Source organism: Lynx rufus, unplaced genomic scaffold (genome assembly GCF_022079265.1).
Source record: "Lynx rufus isolate CCGP_SWC_20201006 ecotype Redwood Valley unplaced genomic scaffold, mLynRuf1.p SCAF_1, whole genome shotgun sequence".
In the NCBI taxonomy this organism is placed as follows: domain Eukaryota; kingdom Metazoa; phylum Chordata; class Mammalia; order Carnivora; family Felidae; genus Lynx; species Lynx rufus.
The window spans coordinates 73,439,665-73,456,983 of record NW_025814823.1 but is presented as its reverse complement, the minus strand read 5'-3'; the positions used below and the strand labels follow the sequence as shown (position 1 = coordinate 73,456,983).

The 17,319-nt window shown below is 44.7% G+C and overlaps 1 protein-coding gene across 2 annotated transcripts in view; it reads left to right on the top strand.

Annotated features, from left to right (window-relative positions):
• The first annotated feature begins 707 nt into the window (after window positions 1-707).
• The window catches only part of FGF14 (fibroblast growth factor 14), a 614,997-nt gene continuing 598,385 nt past the window's right edge, over window positions 708-17,319 (top strand). For both annotated transcript variants that reach the window (XM_047085069.1, XM_047084855.1), the window contains exon 1: window positions 708-915. In XM_047085069.1, coding sequence (XP_046941025.1) covers window positions 708-915 — 208 coding nt within the window. The remainder of the gene's footprint in view (window positions 916-17,319) is intronic.

Sequence of the window (17,319 nt, the reverse complement as noted above, 5' to 3'; positions counted from 1 at the left end):
TCTACCTACTACAAGCCTGACAAGGGGAGGGGGCACCTGGATTTGCATCTTTTCTTCGTGGTGATTGAGAACGGCAGGTTCAATCCGATCCCACTGAGCACTGGCGATTGATTATTAAAAAAAAAAAAAAAAAAAAAAACCAAAAAAAAACCAAAAAAAAAAAAAAACCAAAAAAAAAAAAAAAAACCGACACCGGGAGAAGGGAGGCTCTGTCTTCGGCTGTCAGACTCGATCTCGGAGGTGGTATTTGGTGTGTGTGCGTGTGCTGGTGTTTTTTTTTTTTTTTCTTTTTTTTTTCTTCTTTCTTTCTTTCTTTCCTTTTTTTTTTTTTTTTTTTTTCCTTCTCTCCTAGGGGCTACACAATGGCAGTCTTCTCTCAGTGAGATGAATCCTGCTTTGCCTTCTGCAGACCCACCCATCCTCATAGCGATCAAGTAAAAGGCTATGGTTTTCTCTTTGGGGATCTTTTGTGCATTACTGTTCTCTCTGATTAGTTCTGGTCTCTGTTGGGATTTCTTTGCTTTTTTGTTTGGCTTCATGCTGAAAAAGGATTTTTTTTCCAACCCTTCGGTAATAATCCAGTGGTGATCGAGGGGGATAAATCATTCACCCTGGCCGAAAAAAAACAATCACTGAGAAGTCTCAAAGAAATATACCACGTGAGGGGAAAAAACTGGGAGAAGATCCGGAATATTATCGTTTTTCCTATGGTAAAACCGGTGCCCCTCTTCAGGAGAACTGATTTCAAATTATTATTATGCAACCACAAGGATCTCTTCTTTCTCAGGGTGTCTAAGCTGCTGGATTGCTTTTCGCCCAAATCAATGTGGTTTCTTTGGAACATTTTCAGCAAAGGAACGCATATGCTGCAGTGTCTTTGTGGCAAGAGTCTTAAGAAAAACAAGAACCCAACTGGTAAGCAAAACATGCATCATGTTATGTTTTTCCTCATAATAACCTGTCTGTTGCTCATTGAGCTAGATATGCAGTCCTGCTATGCAGGAAGGCAGGGGAACAGAGAAGGAACCAGGACAGTGTTGCATATAGAGGTGTTGCATGAATAAACAAGTAACAGCTGGATCGGCGTCTCTGAGCCCGAAAACCACGGTCAGCATCTCTTGGCTGTGACACATCCATCACTAGGAGGGAGGAGGAAACTTTTTTTTTTTTTAAATGTATTTGGTTGCCTATGTTTGGTGGAATATTTGAAGGGCTGTGGTTTAAGGTTTTGCCCGAGGCGGCTGAAGCTTCGGTAGTTGCCAGGAGAAGGAACCGCGAGCTCTTCGTACTTGGGCTGCAGGTTCAGGGACGTAGCTCGGTGCCGAGAGCCTGCTCTAGACTTTCTGATTAGCTTGCACAATGTTCGCCACCCCATCACCTTTACCGAAGTAAAAGAGGCCCTCTCCCTCGCGGCCCCGCTCCTCCGTCAGCCCCCGCCTCCCTCCCCCGTCTAGCTCTCCGTGCACGAGTATTAACTCATTCTCCCGTCTGCCTCTGACACCTCCTGCTGCTGGGGATGCTTGAGCTGGGCTTATGCCTGGGGGAACCCCAGACCGAAGAGACAAACTCAGTCCCTCTAATATATGTAATTTAACGCTCCCCCCCCTCCCCAAACAGTATCAAAACCCTGCGCCTGAGTCCCACGAGTGCGGATGAACCGGACCGTGGGTCCCAGCTTCAGGCTCTGGTGATCATGCGCCCCTATTCCAAAGGCTCCAAGCGGGCAACTTGCAGTGCATTACATAAGAAATGCAAATGCAGGTGATTCGGGGAGTCGAGTCCCGGGGGTTCACTTCCCGGTATCCCCATCTGAGGCGTTTGGGGGCGGCCGCGAAGCTGTGGGCGAGTCCGCCAGGGAGGCCGGGCCGGAGGGCTGCGTGGTGGCGGCGGCGCGCCGACGAGGAGGTTGGGCGCAGCCAGTCTGGGAGCCGCGCGCGTAGGCAGCGGGGGTGTGTGGCGTCCCCGGGTTCAGTTCAGGCTGGGGAGGGCCCGGGGGCCCTGTGTTTGTGTCTGGGGCTGCGCTGGGGGGCGGGGGCTGGGCACCGGCCGTCCTGCAGTGGTAGCCGGGGCGCTGGAGGCTCCTGACGCTGGCACTGCGGTGTAGTCGATCATGGCTCCCCGCGGCCGCCCTGACACCCCCAGCTCCGCCGGGGTCGGGCAGCAAGTGGCTGCTGCCTCCCTGCCTCCGAACCTTGCAAATGCAGCGTAGCTGGGGCGGTTCGCTCCGAGGGGGCTGCCGTCTGCGGGTGCCTGGAGTGAGAGCAGGAGGAGGAGGAGGAGGGGGAGGAGGAGGAGCGGGAGGAGGGCGAACAGGAGGAGGAGGAGGAGGGGAAGGAGGGAGTGGAGGGGGAGGAGGGGGTGGGCGGGGATGGAGGCGGTGGGTGTGGAGGCTGAGCACCCTGTGAGGCCCCCACCGCTGCAGGAGAAGGGACACCGCGAGTTGTTAGACCGTCCGAAAGGGCAGATGCCCTCCTGCGGGCGGAGGACACCTGGGCAGTTGCCCCAGCTGGGACGTTTGGGTGGCTGTGGAGGCTCTGGGGGAAGTCTCTGGCGGCCCGCGGGCGCCGTGCTGCAGTGGGCTCTGTGCCTCTGCCCTGGAATTCTCATCCCTGTGCTGTGGCTCTGCCCCTTACTCACCGGCCCCTTCTGTGGCGTCCTCCCCCTCCTTCCCCCTCCTCCCGCTCCCTCAGTCCCCTGTCCTTTTACCCTTCTCTCTCCCAACTCCTCAGCGTTTAGCAACTCTGAGCTGACACCACCATACTGAGCATTGCCCAAGGAGAAAGCCGTGTTGTCACCTTACCACCCGCATTTCTAATTCAGCTGTGAGGTGTACCCCAAGCCCGCGTCCGGCCCAACACTCGCTGATGTTTCGGTGATGCCTAGAGCCGCAGCACTACTGTATCACAAGTTAATGTGAAGACCTTTTTTGCGAGACTTACCCAAGTGGGACAAGTCAAGGGCTGCCGTTGGGAGAGAGGGATTGTTCCTTCACGCAGTGAAAATAGTTGGTTTTGAAGCCTTTTCCTGTCCGGTGAAAAGATTTAGCCCCCTTTTGAGAAAGGAATACTGTAAAAGCATTTTTTTTTTTTTTTTTGGATTCGGCCATTAGTCTAGGGACCATAAAGTCACTCCCTCCATAGTACTGGAGGGTGGACTGGGGACACTAAGTTTCCTTACTGGCCTTTATAATTTTTTTTTGTAAACAATTTTACTGGAAACACTAATTCCCCTCCCCCCATACACGATTCAAGATATTTTTATTACACCTCCCCCACCCCACCCACTTTCCGCTCTCTGAATAAAGAAGATTTTTTTTTCTTTCCAAGACATTTTGGAAGGTGTCAAATGACACATTATTTTTAGAGTAATTTATTTTGCAGCTTATGAATGCTAAAGTACTTGGGTGTGAATTGATAGGTTAATTCAAAGAGTGTCTAACGACATCACCAACTATTCTGATAGGATAGTGTAGTCTTACATTGCTAGAAGTTAGAGTTCCAACCTGGGAACTGGAACATTTTGTAAGCTGTTTTAAAAATGTGACATTAATGTGTCACACTATCTCATTTTCTAAAAGTTTTGCTTTTTGAACTTGACTCAAATCCATGCTTAACCATTCCCTTTCAGGATTGTAACGTAACTGGTAGATTCCATTCTCCTTCTGCTATTAACATGAAGCCTAAAATCGTTTGCAGGTTTTCGATCCCAAGATAGCAGTATAACCAAGAAGTTAATTGGGTAATTAAAATAAAACAAAGACTAACATCCTCTTAACTGTTAAAACCAAAGAGAACAGATTGACTACTACCTATTATGTTATCTTAAATCTAAAATAAGGACAATTAACGGGTTTCAAACTAAGAAGTTTGGCAGAATCCCTCCAAGTACCAGTGCTAGGATCAGGAATTCAGTGTGAAGACTGTGTAGATTAATAATTCTTCCCAACTTTTGCAAATTATAGAACAAATTATGATTATTCCCAATTTTTTAAATTGTCAAGAAGTATAGGTAGTTTGGTCAAGGCTCGTTGGAGGACTTTTAAAACTCTGCTATATACTCATGTTGATGTGAAAATAGAGTCATGCACTTAAGGACAAAGTTATTTATCTATCCCAAAGCTATTAGCTTTTAAATAAGAGGTGTTAATTTTTTTATAAATTTTTTTCAACGTTTATTTATTTTTGGGACAGAGAGAGACAGAGCATGAACGGGGGAGGGGCAGAGAGAGAGGGAGACACAGAATCGGAAACAGGCTCCAGGCTCTGAGCCATCAGCCCAGAGCCCGACGCGGGGCTCGAACTCACGGAACGCGAGATCGTGACCTGGCTGAAGTCGGATGCTTAACCAACTGCGCCACCCAGGCACCCCAAGAGGTGTTAATTTAAAAGGCTTTCTGTAGTTGCTTTTATGTAAGATTTAACTGGAAAAGAACATGAAGATTATACTTACACAATATATGCTTGTTAAAATAAATTGTAATAGGTTGGAAATCCTGCATATAATGTAAATCTACCGTCTTCATAGAAACGTCCAGTGTCTCACAATACAACTATTAACAGAGAGCACACACACACATGCACACTCACGCTTAAATGTCCTACTGTCCCCTATTCTCCTAGTTGAGCAATGGCTGTATGTTTAGAATAAATGTTACCTGCTTCAGCTTTCACTGTGAGTCATGCAAGGTGATTGTGTTTTAGGCAAATCATTAAATAGGGAATACTAAGTCCAAGGCACTTAGCCTGGAGGAGGGCTTGGTATGTTTCGTTAAGCCAGCAATGATAGATTGGACTGACCAATGTGTATCACAGGCCAGTTGGGTACTAATCTAGGTCGCTAGACTTTGAGTGACAGCTGCTAAGGATAGTGGTTGGAAAAAAAAAATCCACAACAAAGGTAAATACTAAGGTCATGTCATGGATATCTCTTCAAGACACATAATGTACAACAAGCAAAGGAAGCCCAGACCCTTAAATAGATACACTTATTGAACCACACTCATGAGATGCCCAAACTTCCATGGCTTGATAGGGTTTTTGGAAAGCATAGAATTTAAGATAAGTTGTAATCAAAGATAATTTTATTAAGTACCAGTGACAGTGGCAAGGAGGGTATGAAGCAGATGTCCTGGACCTAGTTCCGCAGAGCACATTTAGATCTCACAAACTTATGACCCCGAGCATCTCCTTTCCTGAACGCAGTCTTTCTCTCTGCCAGGTAACTTGGAGATCATACAAGCAAGGCTTGGTAGAACTCATTGTCACTTGCTATTTCCTACTTGTTCTGGTGTCTTTCAGCTCTGCTTTTGCCTTTCGCTAAAGCTGTTTTAGGTGCCAAAAACATCTGGTACGCCTCTGTTACTCATTTAAATATATGTTATTCTTTTAAAACGACTTGCTTTACATGTAGGGCTGTCATGGCATTTAGAAGTGGGAAAATAGGGAGAGACGGGCGAAAAAAGAAAGTAAGCATTTTTTTACTCCTTCCCCTTCTCAGCCTGCCGACTCATCCTGGGTGCCTGTAGAGCTGGGTGAGCCACAAATTGGCCATAACCTCTGCATTTCTAAACACTGAGCATGTACCAGATGGAGACATCAAATTCAGACTGCATGGCTGCAACACCAAACAGGTGTGAGGCCCTTCTCTTTCTGACATGCTTGCCTTTAGAGTGGGATTCCGTGTAATCGGAGTTGGCCTTGGACTCCATCCAAGAAGCTTTAGTTACTGAAGTAGCAAAATGAGTTTGCAGAGCAGGGGCACTTCAGGAACCAAAGGACAGTATTTTAGACTGGCTTCCAAGTATTGACTTTCTGGGAGAGTGGATTTTTCTTTTTTGAAATGAAATCCAAGTTAACAAGTGTGAAATCCGATGCATGATAATCTAAACTCGGTTTTAACCACAAGGATGACGGGGTGTACTCCTATCCAGCCTAGTCTCATCTTCCACAGCATCTAAAACTGAGAATATTTTTTCAAACGATGCATCGCTTTCAGAAGGTGCCAAAGGTAATTCTAGACTGTATTTAACATTTCCCACGTGAAACCATTTCTTTAACGTTCAAACCCAGTCTTCCATGTTTTAGCAACACAAACACTGGGGACTTCTCTGGTTTTTTAAAATACATATGGCAACAAGGACAACAATCAAAATTTTCGCTTCTTTGTACATTTTGGCATCATAACTCAGTCAATTGACTCATAATCTTCCTATAAATACCATGTAGATGTCTCAAAATGGAAGTATTTATTCAAAATAGTTTTTTATGCCTTAAGGCGAGACAGTTGGGATTTAACAGTATATTTGAAGCTCCTCTATTTTTTCCCCCTCTATTAAGTTTTAAACCAGACATTACATCGTGGTGTCTATATTTGTAATAAAACCTTTGAGTGTAGCCTTAGGATCATCTCCAGGAGGGACTGTGGGTCAGGGAAATACAACGGACACTTCTTCCTGCCCAGTGCCATAGTCTGTGTTGTTTAGGGTTTCATTTTGTGTACCACATTCCATATTTCCTTATAAGACTTGAACCTGAGCACTGAAGGGTAGAGAATTTTCTGAGGGAGACTTCTGAGTTCCTCCATATTCCTCTAGAGATGCACTAATGTCTTTGCTTTTCTGCTCTTTAAGGACCAAGTATTTCCTGACGTTTTCCCCTGTGTATTTCTCTAGTTGCTACAAACTGACTTTCTGCTTTGTTCAGAATGAAAAAGGCAGGGTGACAAAAGGAAGGGAGGTTCAGAGAAGGAATAAACATGAAGGCAAAGGGAGGCATGATGCAGACATGTTTTGCAGGGAAACTGAGGTTTTTGTTTATTTAACCTACTAACACTATCTAAGAAAGTCACCCAACAATTGTTGGGCACTGTTGCCTTAATTATTGTTCCCTGACATAAACTCTACTTATGATACGGAGCAGGTTTTCAATGCATTTTTAGTCAATGAATTAATAGTGAAAACAGGATTCTCTGAGAAAGTTAACTGTGGGAATGTAACAGCGGGTATCATAAATTAGCTTGGTTAAGGTCACTTAATGCTTACTCCTTCCCAACAGTGCCAACCAAGAATTTGGTTTCTTAATGATAAAACAAAGAGAAGAAAAGTCCTTAGTGGACTTCTCAGCGCTTCATCCCGCCATGATAAAGCATCCTGAAACACCACTTGCAAACATTCCCTAGGCCCACATTTTATAATACCCTCTTCCTAAATCTCAAAACTTGAGGCCTTACTCAAGGATACAAGCTCACGGAACCAATCACAGTCTCCCCATCTGGCACTCTCAGCCTTTAAATAGCGAATGGTAGGGTGCCATCAGGTGCCCTCTGCAAGAGCCCCGTTCATTTTCTTTTCTAATCTTAAATTTGCCTCTCTTTAAAAAGGAAGACGTTCCGCAAAAACAGCTCAATGAATTGTTCCTGTTTTCTTTATCGAACTTCTTTATCTGAAGGTGGTAACTGGGACCCTCCCTGGTGGCATATTTTTGCTCTTGAGGGGCAGCACCTAAACAGCCTCTAGTTCAGTTGCTTGGAAAGGAGGTGCCCCCCTCCCTTAATATTTTGTTCTTTCCAGTTTTAAAGCAGTCATCTTCAAACTCGCTAGCTCCCTGCACATCCCACAACCACGCTGATCCAGGTAGCTTCTCCTTTCTGGAGCTACTGTCAAGGCGGAGGGCCACTGGCCGCGGGCTGGCAGGCGCTAAGTGTGTCAGGGACGAGGTCTGGCCGGCCGCACGGGCGGGGGCAGAGCCCCTGCTTTCCGGAGCGGCGTGTCACTGTTCCCTGCAAGCCGGGGCCGGCCACTCTGCGGCTCCGATCCGCTTCCAGGAGTCGGGCCCCTCGGTGACCTGGCCGAAGTCGGGTTGTGAGTCTGCCTAATTGAGTCCGAAGAGACGGGGCACGCGGGCCAGGCACGGTCCTCCTCCGGGTGTGATCCGCGGCCCGAGGCTCCGGGACCGGCCACCGCGCGCTCCCTTCCTAGGAGCGCCCGGCGCGCCGCAGCGCAATGCGGCGGAAGCGGCCCGCCCGAGCCGCCGTAGCGCGGGAAGCTTTCGTTGTCACAGAGATGACCTCTGACCCTGGGGGCGCCTCTGGGGAACTCGTGCATCTGTTGCTATGGAAACCAGGGCGGCCTGTGGCGGGTGCTCGCGCGACCCGGAATGGGGGCAGGGCCAGGCCCCTGAGGCGGCAGGTTTGCGGGCCAGTCTGCCGGCGTCCGCGCAGCGGCGCCTCGGAGCGCCGGCCCAAGGGCCGCGAAGGAGTGAGTTCTGCGCCCACAGGTGGCCGCCTGCACTCGCGGTCCCCTCAACGCGCTGCCGGGCCCAGAGGCAAAGGGACTGGGCTCGCACCCTGGCTCAGGACGAGGAGCAGATGAGCGGAGCCGGGCTCTCAGCTTCCGCACTAGCTACTGGAAGGACCCGGGCTGGCTCCTGAAGTTCCCTCAGCTGCAATGTGAGAATGATCTCAGGTCAGCTCTCCGGTTCTAGGATTCCGTAATCCTCCACCCGACCCGGGCTCCAAGTGAACTCTCCCCTCTCCCCTGTGTCTCTCCGGGACTCTGTTGAGTATATTTAAATTGCATTCTAAAATCGGAGACTGTCGGAGAGGGAGGGGCCCCGTCTGGATCCTCAGTGACCCGCCCCTCTTAGAGGTGTGGCGACTCCTTGCCAGTGCAGGAAGAGACTGTGCCCAGAGCCGGGTTTGAATTGTAGAGGCACCGCCGCTCTGAGCCTTGGAAGGAGAAACACGTCGTATTTGACCGGTGACACCACCAAGAGCTCTTCATGCATTGCACAGAGTTGTGTGGTTGGTGCTGGAACAGATAGATGGCCTTCCATTATAACCATTATATTCTCCAGATGCCTTTCCTGCAGTCTCTAAACGTTTTGGAGGAGGGAGGAGGCTCTCTCTATTGGCTTCTATTATCTTTGGGCTATTGGGGGAGAATCACAGGTGACAGGCATTTTGAATTTAAAAAAAAAAAAGAAAAAAGTTCACTGTAAATTTAGAAATCGAAAAAGATGATTTCCAGGGTACAGTAATGCAAAACTTGCTAGATTATAAAAGAACGGCTGGATCCAAATTGGTGGAATAAGTTAAGGTTACTTGTTCAGACGGCTTGACACGTTTTAAAGATTTTTCATTGGCCTAGTTTCCAGATAGCCTCCCGTCCCTTTCTATCTTTTCTTCCTTCTTTCTGATAAGAATTACCTCCCTGAAGTTAGCTTTTCAAAGAGGTGGCCTTCAGGTCCCAGAGAAGAGTGGGTAGAACATTTACATTGCAAAGGCACAAGGAAAGAATGCCAGCTCCTCCAACAAGGACATGTTTCCTAAATCCAAAAAAATTTTTTTAATGTTTATTTATTTTTGAGAGAGACAGAGACAGAGCGTGAGTGGGGGAGGGGAAGAGAGGGAGACACAGAATCTGAAACAGGGTCCAGGCTCCACGCTGTTAGCACAGAGCCTGACATGGGGCTCGAAATCACGGACTGTGAGATCATGACCTGAGCTGAAGTCGGTCACCCAACCGACTGAACCACCCAAGTGCCCCCAAACCAAAATTTCACAATACCTACAAACTTTAATAGATTAACCAGGGCAGGGGGGTGGGGGAGAGTTGGGGATTGATTAAAAATGATAGATGGGTCTTGAATTGCTTCTAGAGCTGCAATTCTGTTCTTGTAAAGACTGAATTTACAAGATAAGGACAGTTCTTTGTAATTCCTCAAACAATTGGTATTGCAACCTGTATGATCTCAAAGGGCTGACCACCCATCCAACTATATATCTTCTCTTTGCTTCTTCAGGTCAGGGAGAAGCTCTTCAACTAAGGTGGAAATCAAAAGATTCCTGTGTTCTAGATTTAGAGCTATTTGTCTTTGGAATGTTTTTATTTCCTTTTGGGTACATAGTTTCATTTGACTTAGGACAGAAGGCCTAAAAAATTTCCTATGAGGTTCTGAATATCAGCCTCCAATATCGGCAAAGCTCTAACCATAGAACTAGTTAAAAAAAAAAATCATCCTTTTAAATATCTTGTTAGGTTTAGGCCAGGACAAGCAGTAAATATTCCTGGCAGTATTGAACAATCTATTGAACGCAAGAGGCATTCCCAAAGAAGGTGCAAAAGATACCTCTCTCCCAAGATCCAGAGCCACTCCCAAAGATAGCTGAAACAAAGACCCACTTCCCTTGAAAGCTGGCAATAATCTGTAGGGCACTAGCCACAAATGTAATGCAATTTCTATTTCTGTCTGGCTATCTTTTGAGGGCCCCCAACCTGATGGTTGCCAAGCCCAGTTCTCAGAACGCAAAATGAGATAAGTAAGAAGGCAATAGTTGTCCTTGGGAGAGAAAGGATCAATAACCAATGCATCTTGAAAAGGAAGAGATAACATGAAATTTTACCTTCCTCTCTTGACCAGGCACTACAGACAGAGATCCAGGAGAGCTGATTCTGGTAAGAATTTCCACCCTTTGCTGGCTTCTCTCAGGTTTCCCTGATCAGTTTTCTCCAAGTCTCCAGAGTGAGTGGGGTTTAAAGTAGAGAGTGAAGTTGGGCGTCTACCAGAATTTGGCAAAGTTTTTAAAATTAATTTTATTTTAGTCTCCCCTTGGTTGTTTAAGGGAATACTGGTGGAGATTTACTGGAGAATCCCTTGGAGTCCCATCAACCCCGAGAGGGGCCCATGTGGCGACCCTTCTTTGGGGGTAGATATAAGGGCCTCTGGACATAGGCCATTAATTTGGAAGGTTTTTGTTTACGGTCTTGCAGTGTGTTTAGAGTGGAAAGGCAGTGCAGACAGAGGATTAGTAGACTGAGTACTGAGGTAAAGGAGGGTAGAAGGGAGTAGTAGGAGGCATTTTTTTCTTCTTTTTTTAATGTTTATTTATTTTTGAGAGAAGAGAGACAGAGAGAATCCAAAGCAGGCTCCAGGCTCTGAGCTGTCAGCACAGAGCCTGCTGTGGGGCTTGAATCATGAACTGTGAGATCATGACCGGAGCTGAAATTGGATGCTTAACCACTGAGCCACCCAGGCACCCCTAGATCTGTTATTTCTTTGTAGTGGTGGATAGTCTAATGGCTTTTAATGGTCCAACTTGTGCCTACTTAGATTTTGATGTGCCATTCATCAGAAAAGTCTGAATTTCTTGTGTTAATTTATTTCCCCAACCTTCCTAGCACTTTGTGCTGTGGACTTGCCTTGAGTTTTGTGAGTCCTGCACCCCCAATGGCTGCCAACTTGCTTTCCTTAGATTGAAGGGTAACCATTATTTTCCCTTGAAATAAGCCATCATAATTCAGCCAGACTTACTGTTTCTGACTGCCTGTGTGCACTGTTCCTGAGACTTGAAAGCCCCCCACCCCCCACAACGTGCTTAATCATAGATGAGTTTGGCCACAAACCTAAATATGTGGCCTACTAAGTCTCACCATGAAAATCTGGAGTCTCTCACACCCCAGTTTTCCACCTTGTGAAGAAAAACCCCTGGAGTCTCACACCCCAGTTTTCCACCTGGAAGGATTAAGATGAACAAACTTGAGGAGTTCAGAATGCAAAATAAGCAGAGCTTGATCAGAGAAGCTTACCAGAGCAGCTGGAGAGGCAGCAAATAAAATGGCTCTGTGGGTACAATCACCTGCTTCCAGAAGCCATCCCCAGAATCTTTAGCAGCTGTCTTCAGGACCCATCTCATTGCCAAGCTGTCAATTTACAAAACTGAAACAATTTAGTAATCAGTTTGTTGTCCTTTCTTCAAGGGAGAACAATCCTCGACTGGGGGAGTACAGTGCCTCACAAGTAGTTGGATCATTCTTCCCAAGGGATTTTGGGCAAGTGTGAGTTTTAAAAGGCATTGGAAGAGGCAACAAGGAAACAAGCATGATTGACTGGGAGGTTAGGGATTCCCTTACATGGCTAGGAGGTCCCATTTTCTAAGGTAAAGTAAGCTAGCTAAAGCCCAGGTGGAGGATTGTGATTAGTGAATGTTAGATTTCCTTGACAGGTGTTTCCCATTACATGCAGGATGCCTTCAGTTTTGGATTTGTGATGTGGACCAGGTGGCTGGGCCTGCCTCCATTTTGTGGGTCCTGAAATACAAATAAACTTTATCAGTAGTCAGGAACAGATCATGTGTTATGTGACATGGTCAGATTTATTCTTTAGGCAATTGCTATGGTGACAGCGTGGAAAATGGCTTTGAGTGGGGCAAGACTGAAGGTAGAAAGGCCACAAAGGAAGCAACTGAAGTAGAAGTGGTAAGGTCCAAAATAACGCAGTGACAGGGGCTGGAGAGAAAGGGCAGTCTGTCAACTTCAGTGGCCAGTGTGAACTGGGGAAGGCAGGAGAGGGAGGAGTCTAGAATGTTTTGACCACAGGTTTTTGATTTGGACAACGCCTGTGGATCCGGATTCACTGACCATTGGCCAAATAGAATGCTTCCCATCTCCTTGAAACATGGGGTAAAAACTTGGCTCTCTCTCCAGACTGTCCACATTAGGAGGGCTATGGTAGTGGTGATTAGCAGGTAGAAAACTGACAAGTTTCTCTTTTTAGATCAAAACGTAAATAGGCAGTTGTAGGAGGGTCACTCTATGATAAAAAGTTCATTTTCTTCACTTCAAAGCTGGAAGTCCTCAGGGATGGAAAAAAGCTCTTTACAATGAAGAAAAGCCAAGAAGTTTTTTTTTTATGATTATGTACAATTCTTTGTCGAGAGTAGATGTTTTTGTACACAATACTTTGTTCGGTTTGAGGAGTCAAGGAGTGCAATTAAATGCCACTTTTTCAGATGAACTCTTCAGGTCTGGCAAGAAAAGGAAGTGTGAACTTTATGGACTTTACATACGTTAAGTGTGTGCACCTGCTTTTTAGATAGAAATGAATGTAGTCATAATTAAAATGCCTTTCCCCCTGTAACATTTTGCTGTCTGCATGATCACAGTGGATCACTGAAGTATGTGGTAACCTCTTCTGTAATACTGCCTCTTAGAAAAATCGTGGTTGGGAGGGATTGTAATTTCTATTCTTTCCACTTCCTGGGTGAAGCTCGTGGCATGCTACTGTTGTACTTTAAAAAAAGAAGAAACATGTAATAAGGCTTAAAGATGAAAATAATCGTAGGTTTTTATTTTTTTTTAGTAGCTACCTATTTCAAAGTCTGAAACTCATCTTCAGTTGTGTTACTGCTGTACCCCAGGTATTGTAATTCTTAAGCAGAGAAATGATTCTGTTTGCCAGGAGGCCTGAGTCAGTTCCATAATTAAATACTCAGTAATCACCATTCTGCCTCAACATTTTCCTGGCGGGGCAGGTTGAAAACACTAACCCAATATGCTCGTTCCTCCTTTATTATTCAAAGATTTGACTTGTTTCCTAGGAATTTGCATTTTTCATTAACTTCATTATATTTTCTTTTACACTGAAATTTTCTACTCATATGCCAATTCAGTGACATAAAATTCCTCACATGTTATACATATAATAATGGATATGAAATATTGGAAAGACTTTTAATGGAGTAGATACTAAATGTTAGAACTATTTTAATGATGCAGTAACAAGCAATGTAAAAAATGAATTTTAAAAGGATAGAAATTTTACATCAGTATTGCTTATTGTTTACTTTCTCTTTTCTAATTATACGTCCTTTTAAAAGCTTGGGAATAATCTTAAAGAGCACAAGTGCTGAGGTGATTCTGTGGCACACGTGCCTTTTGATGGGGACATTAACCAGTGGCATATATACTAAAGATAGAGTGTGGCCTGATCTGCAGAGCCATGAAGTTTGATCCCTATTTGCTTTGTCCTTTACCAAAGTGCTTTCCCATTGCTGCGAATTCACCCCTTTGTCCCACTCTCCCTGTCTTTGTACGATGATACCCAGGATTTGATCCTTTCATATATTTCCTTTAGGCCTGTTTTTCACAAGTTTTGTCCTCAATTTACTCTTTAGGCAAGGTTTGGATTAGGATTCAACTGGATCTTCTACTTTTACATGTATTGCGTTAGGGGAAAAAAGGCTAACAATACAGCTGTCAGAAAGCAAATGAGACACCTCTATCTGGACTTGAGATATTTGCTAGAAGTGAAATTTATTTGGCTTAATTTCTTCTTTCTGTGCTTTCAGTATCATGTAAAAAAAATGATTTGGATCTATTGCTTTATTAGATTATATAATAAAAATGACTTTTGGGTGGTGTTATTAGTAAATATTCTACCTCATACTCCCACCAGTGAATGTACATTAAACTTACCAGATTTTTAAAAGCATATTGCTCCTCTGCTTTAACATAAATATCCTGAATTCCTTTTCTGAATTACTTTGAATCTTGTGTTATCATGATCTTTAAATAAATAATAATTACAACCAATTTTTTAGTAAATGCTTTCTACATACAAGGCAATTTATCTATATTACCTAATTAGTTCTCATAACCACAGGTAGGAACTTTTTTTTATACAGCTGACCCTTGAACAACATGGGCTTGAACTGTGTGGGTCTACTCTTACGTGGACTTTTTTCAATAAATCTATTGGAAATTTTTTTGAGGTTTGTGACAATTGGAAAGAAAAAAAACTGGCAGACAAACTGTGTAGCTTAGAAAGACTGAAAAATTTTAAGAAAAAGTTAGGTATTATTATAAGAATACAGTATAACATACAAAATATGTGTTAATCAACTGTTTACCTTCTTGGTAAGGCTTCCAGTCAACCACAGGCTATTGGTAGGTAGGTTTTTGGGGGGTCGAAAGTTGAACATGGAGTTCTGGCTGTGCAGGGGGTCTGTGCCTGCAAGCCAGGTGTTGTGCCAAGGTCAAACTGTATTTAACAGGAGAGAACTCAGGCATGAAGAGGCTAAGGAAGATGCCTGACAGTACTTGGCTAACAAAAAACCTGAGCAGTATGACTCCAGAGTGCAGACTGTTAAATCCCTGTGTTGTAACTGCCTCTCTAAAGACAATGTTCAAAGAATGTGACCAGTATTGTCTTAGTGGGTCTGTGAATCATTATATCCTGAAACTAAAACAGACTTCAATGTATTCAGTGTTTGGATATTTAGAACTTGCAATGCTTTTTTATTGAGCATGATTTCCATGCATTAAAGCACACAGTTCTTAACTGTAGTGTTTGATGTCTTTTGACTATTGTATCCTTGTAACCACCACCCCAGTCAAAACATAGAACATTCCCATCACCCTAGAAAACTCCTTCCCTGTTCTATCCACAAGTGATTCCCCTAAGAAGCAACCACATTCTGATGTCTCCCATTTTACGTTAGCCTGCTGTAGATCCTCATATCATTACATCATGGTGTCTTCACACTTTTGAGTTTGCTTCTTTCACTCAGCATGTTGTTTTGGAGATTCACCCATGTCATTGTGTGTTAGATGTGTAGACTGATGTGGTAGCTTCTGTTTTCTTTTGTAAACTAGAAACTCCTAATTGAACAGACTTGCTTTTGGCTAACAGCCAGAAGTTGTCAAAAACTACAAAGGGTTTGAGAGTTGACCCAGTTTGCAGGCTACCAAGTTAGTCTGCCCCAGTTATATAGATGTTGGCTGAAGACAGGAGACTCCTGGGTCAGAGATAAAGGACTTTATTACTTAGGGCACAGCAGGCAGCATGAGCTTCATGTTCTAATCGATTCCCCTTGGCCCCAAATTCTCCAGGGGCAATGCTGAGTGACCCAGGTGGATGCTTGCACACAGGGTTTGTGTCACAGCTTAGGAACTGCAAGGTTAGGCAATCCCCTGTCTTTTAAGAAGTGCTTTGCAAAGCTGCCCAACCTTTGCCCTGTGGGGAGGCATTATCTTCATTTTCCTGGTCAGGAAATAAATCTGTCTTGTAACCTGGAAGGAGGCGCTATCCCTGGATTCCAAGGCTGTAACATCCTTGCAAAGAGTCTGAGACAAAAGCTGTTATGAGACGTGCAGAAATCTCATGGATAAGTTGTCATTTAAATCTGTGTCTGAAAAGCAACACTTTCTTTCCCTCTCTTTCTCTCAGGACTGCTATTTTTTTTGTTCCAAAGATGCAGTTAGTCTATAGAAGGATATCTGTTATTTGGAAATTCAAAAGTGGTCCTGAGGTTTTGAGAAGATAGACAATGTATCATCCTATACAATGAACTTACCCGTATTTACTAAATGGTGTGTGGTAAGTTCTATGTTAGTTACTGGGAGGGATTTAAAGCATCCTGTAAGGATTTGGTCTTTGGCCGATGAGTACTTAAGCTAAATGTAGGGAGAATACTAGAAATGAGAGAGTCCTAAACAACCGAAGTCTAACTGGGGTGCTATAGGAGACCCATATGGGATGTAAGGCGAGGAAAGGGAAATCTTTTAGAGAAGTGTGACCTGAGCTGACTCTTGAATGCACGTTTCAGTTGGCAGGAGAGAGAAAGAAGTGTATTCCTGGCAGGGGGAGTAATGTGAGTGAAAGTCAAAGGCTGGGGGAAAGGTACATGTCTGGGAATTTATGGGAATGTTAATAAAACCATATTTTCAAGGATTAGAGGATTCATAGTTTGGAGTCCAAAAGCCTGGCAGAGGAGTTTAGATTGGATGTGGTAAAAATGCGTGAACTAGAGAATGTCTCTGCAGGGGGAGTGACGTGCTTGAGAATTGTTCCAGTACAGCTGGAAAGTGTGACTGGTGGAGCTGGCTGTGGGAGGGTAGCACTAGGAAGAGGGAGGCCTTTCATAGTAAAAAGCAGTCAAGTGAAATGTCCTTTCTTACTTGGATATGGGAAACAAAGCTCGGATTAAGGTGTGGTTCTGAGTATGACTGCATGTGGGCTGCTGAAATAGGTCTCTGCTTGTATATGTGCTGCCGCAGTGAGCACTAGGTCTCAGTGCTTGGGAAGGGATAAACCAAAGGCACATCTAGACACTCTGGAACAGGAAGGCCACCACGTCCTCTGAGCTTTGAAGCATGGCTGAAAGGGGCACCTGGGCAGCTCAGTCGGTTAAGTGCCCGATTCTCAATTTTGGCTCAAGTCATGATCTCACAGTTTGTGGGATCGAGCCCCATGTTGGGCTCTGTGATGACAGCAAGCACAACGCCTGCTTGGGATTCTCTCTCTGTCCCTCTTGCTCCACCCCAACCCTCTTTCTCTCTCTTTCTCTCCAAGTAAATAAACATAAACAAATTTAAAAAAAATGAGGGATGGCTGAAATAAAAGGCGTGAATGGGCCAAAGAGACGTCATTGGGGAGGCTCTAGGTGGCTTCAATGTACTCCCTGAAGTCGATGATTTGCTGAGAATGTGAGACAGGAAATGTAGCTAATATACCTTTGAAGGTTGCATGTTGCTGATACATA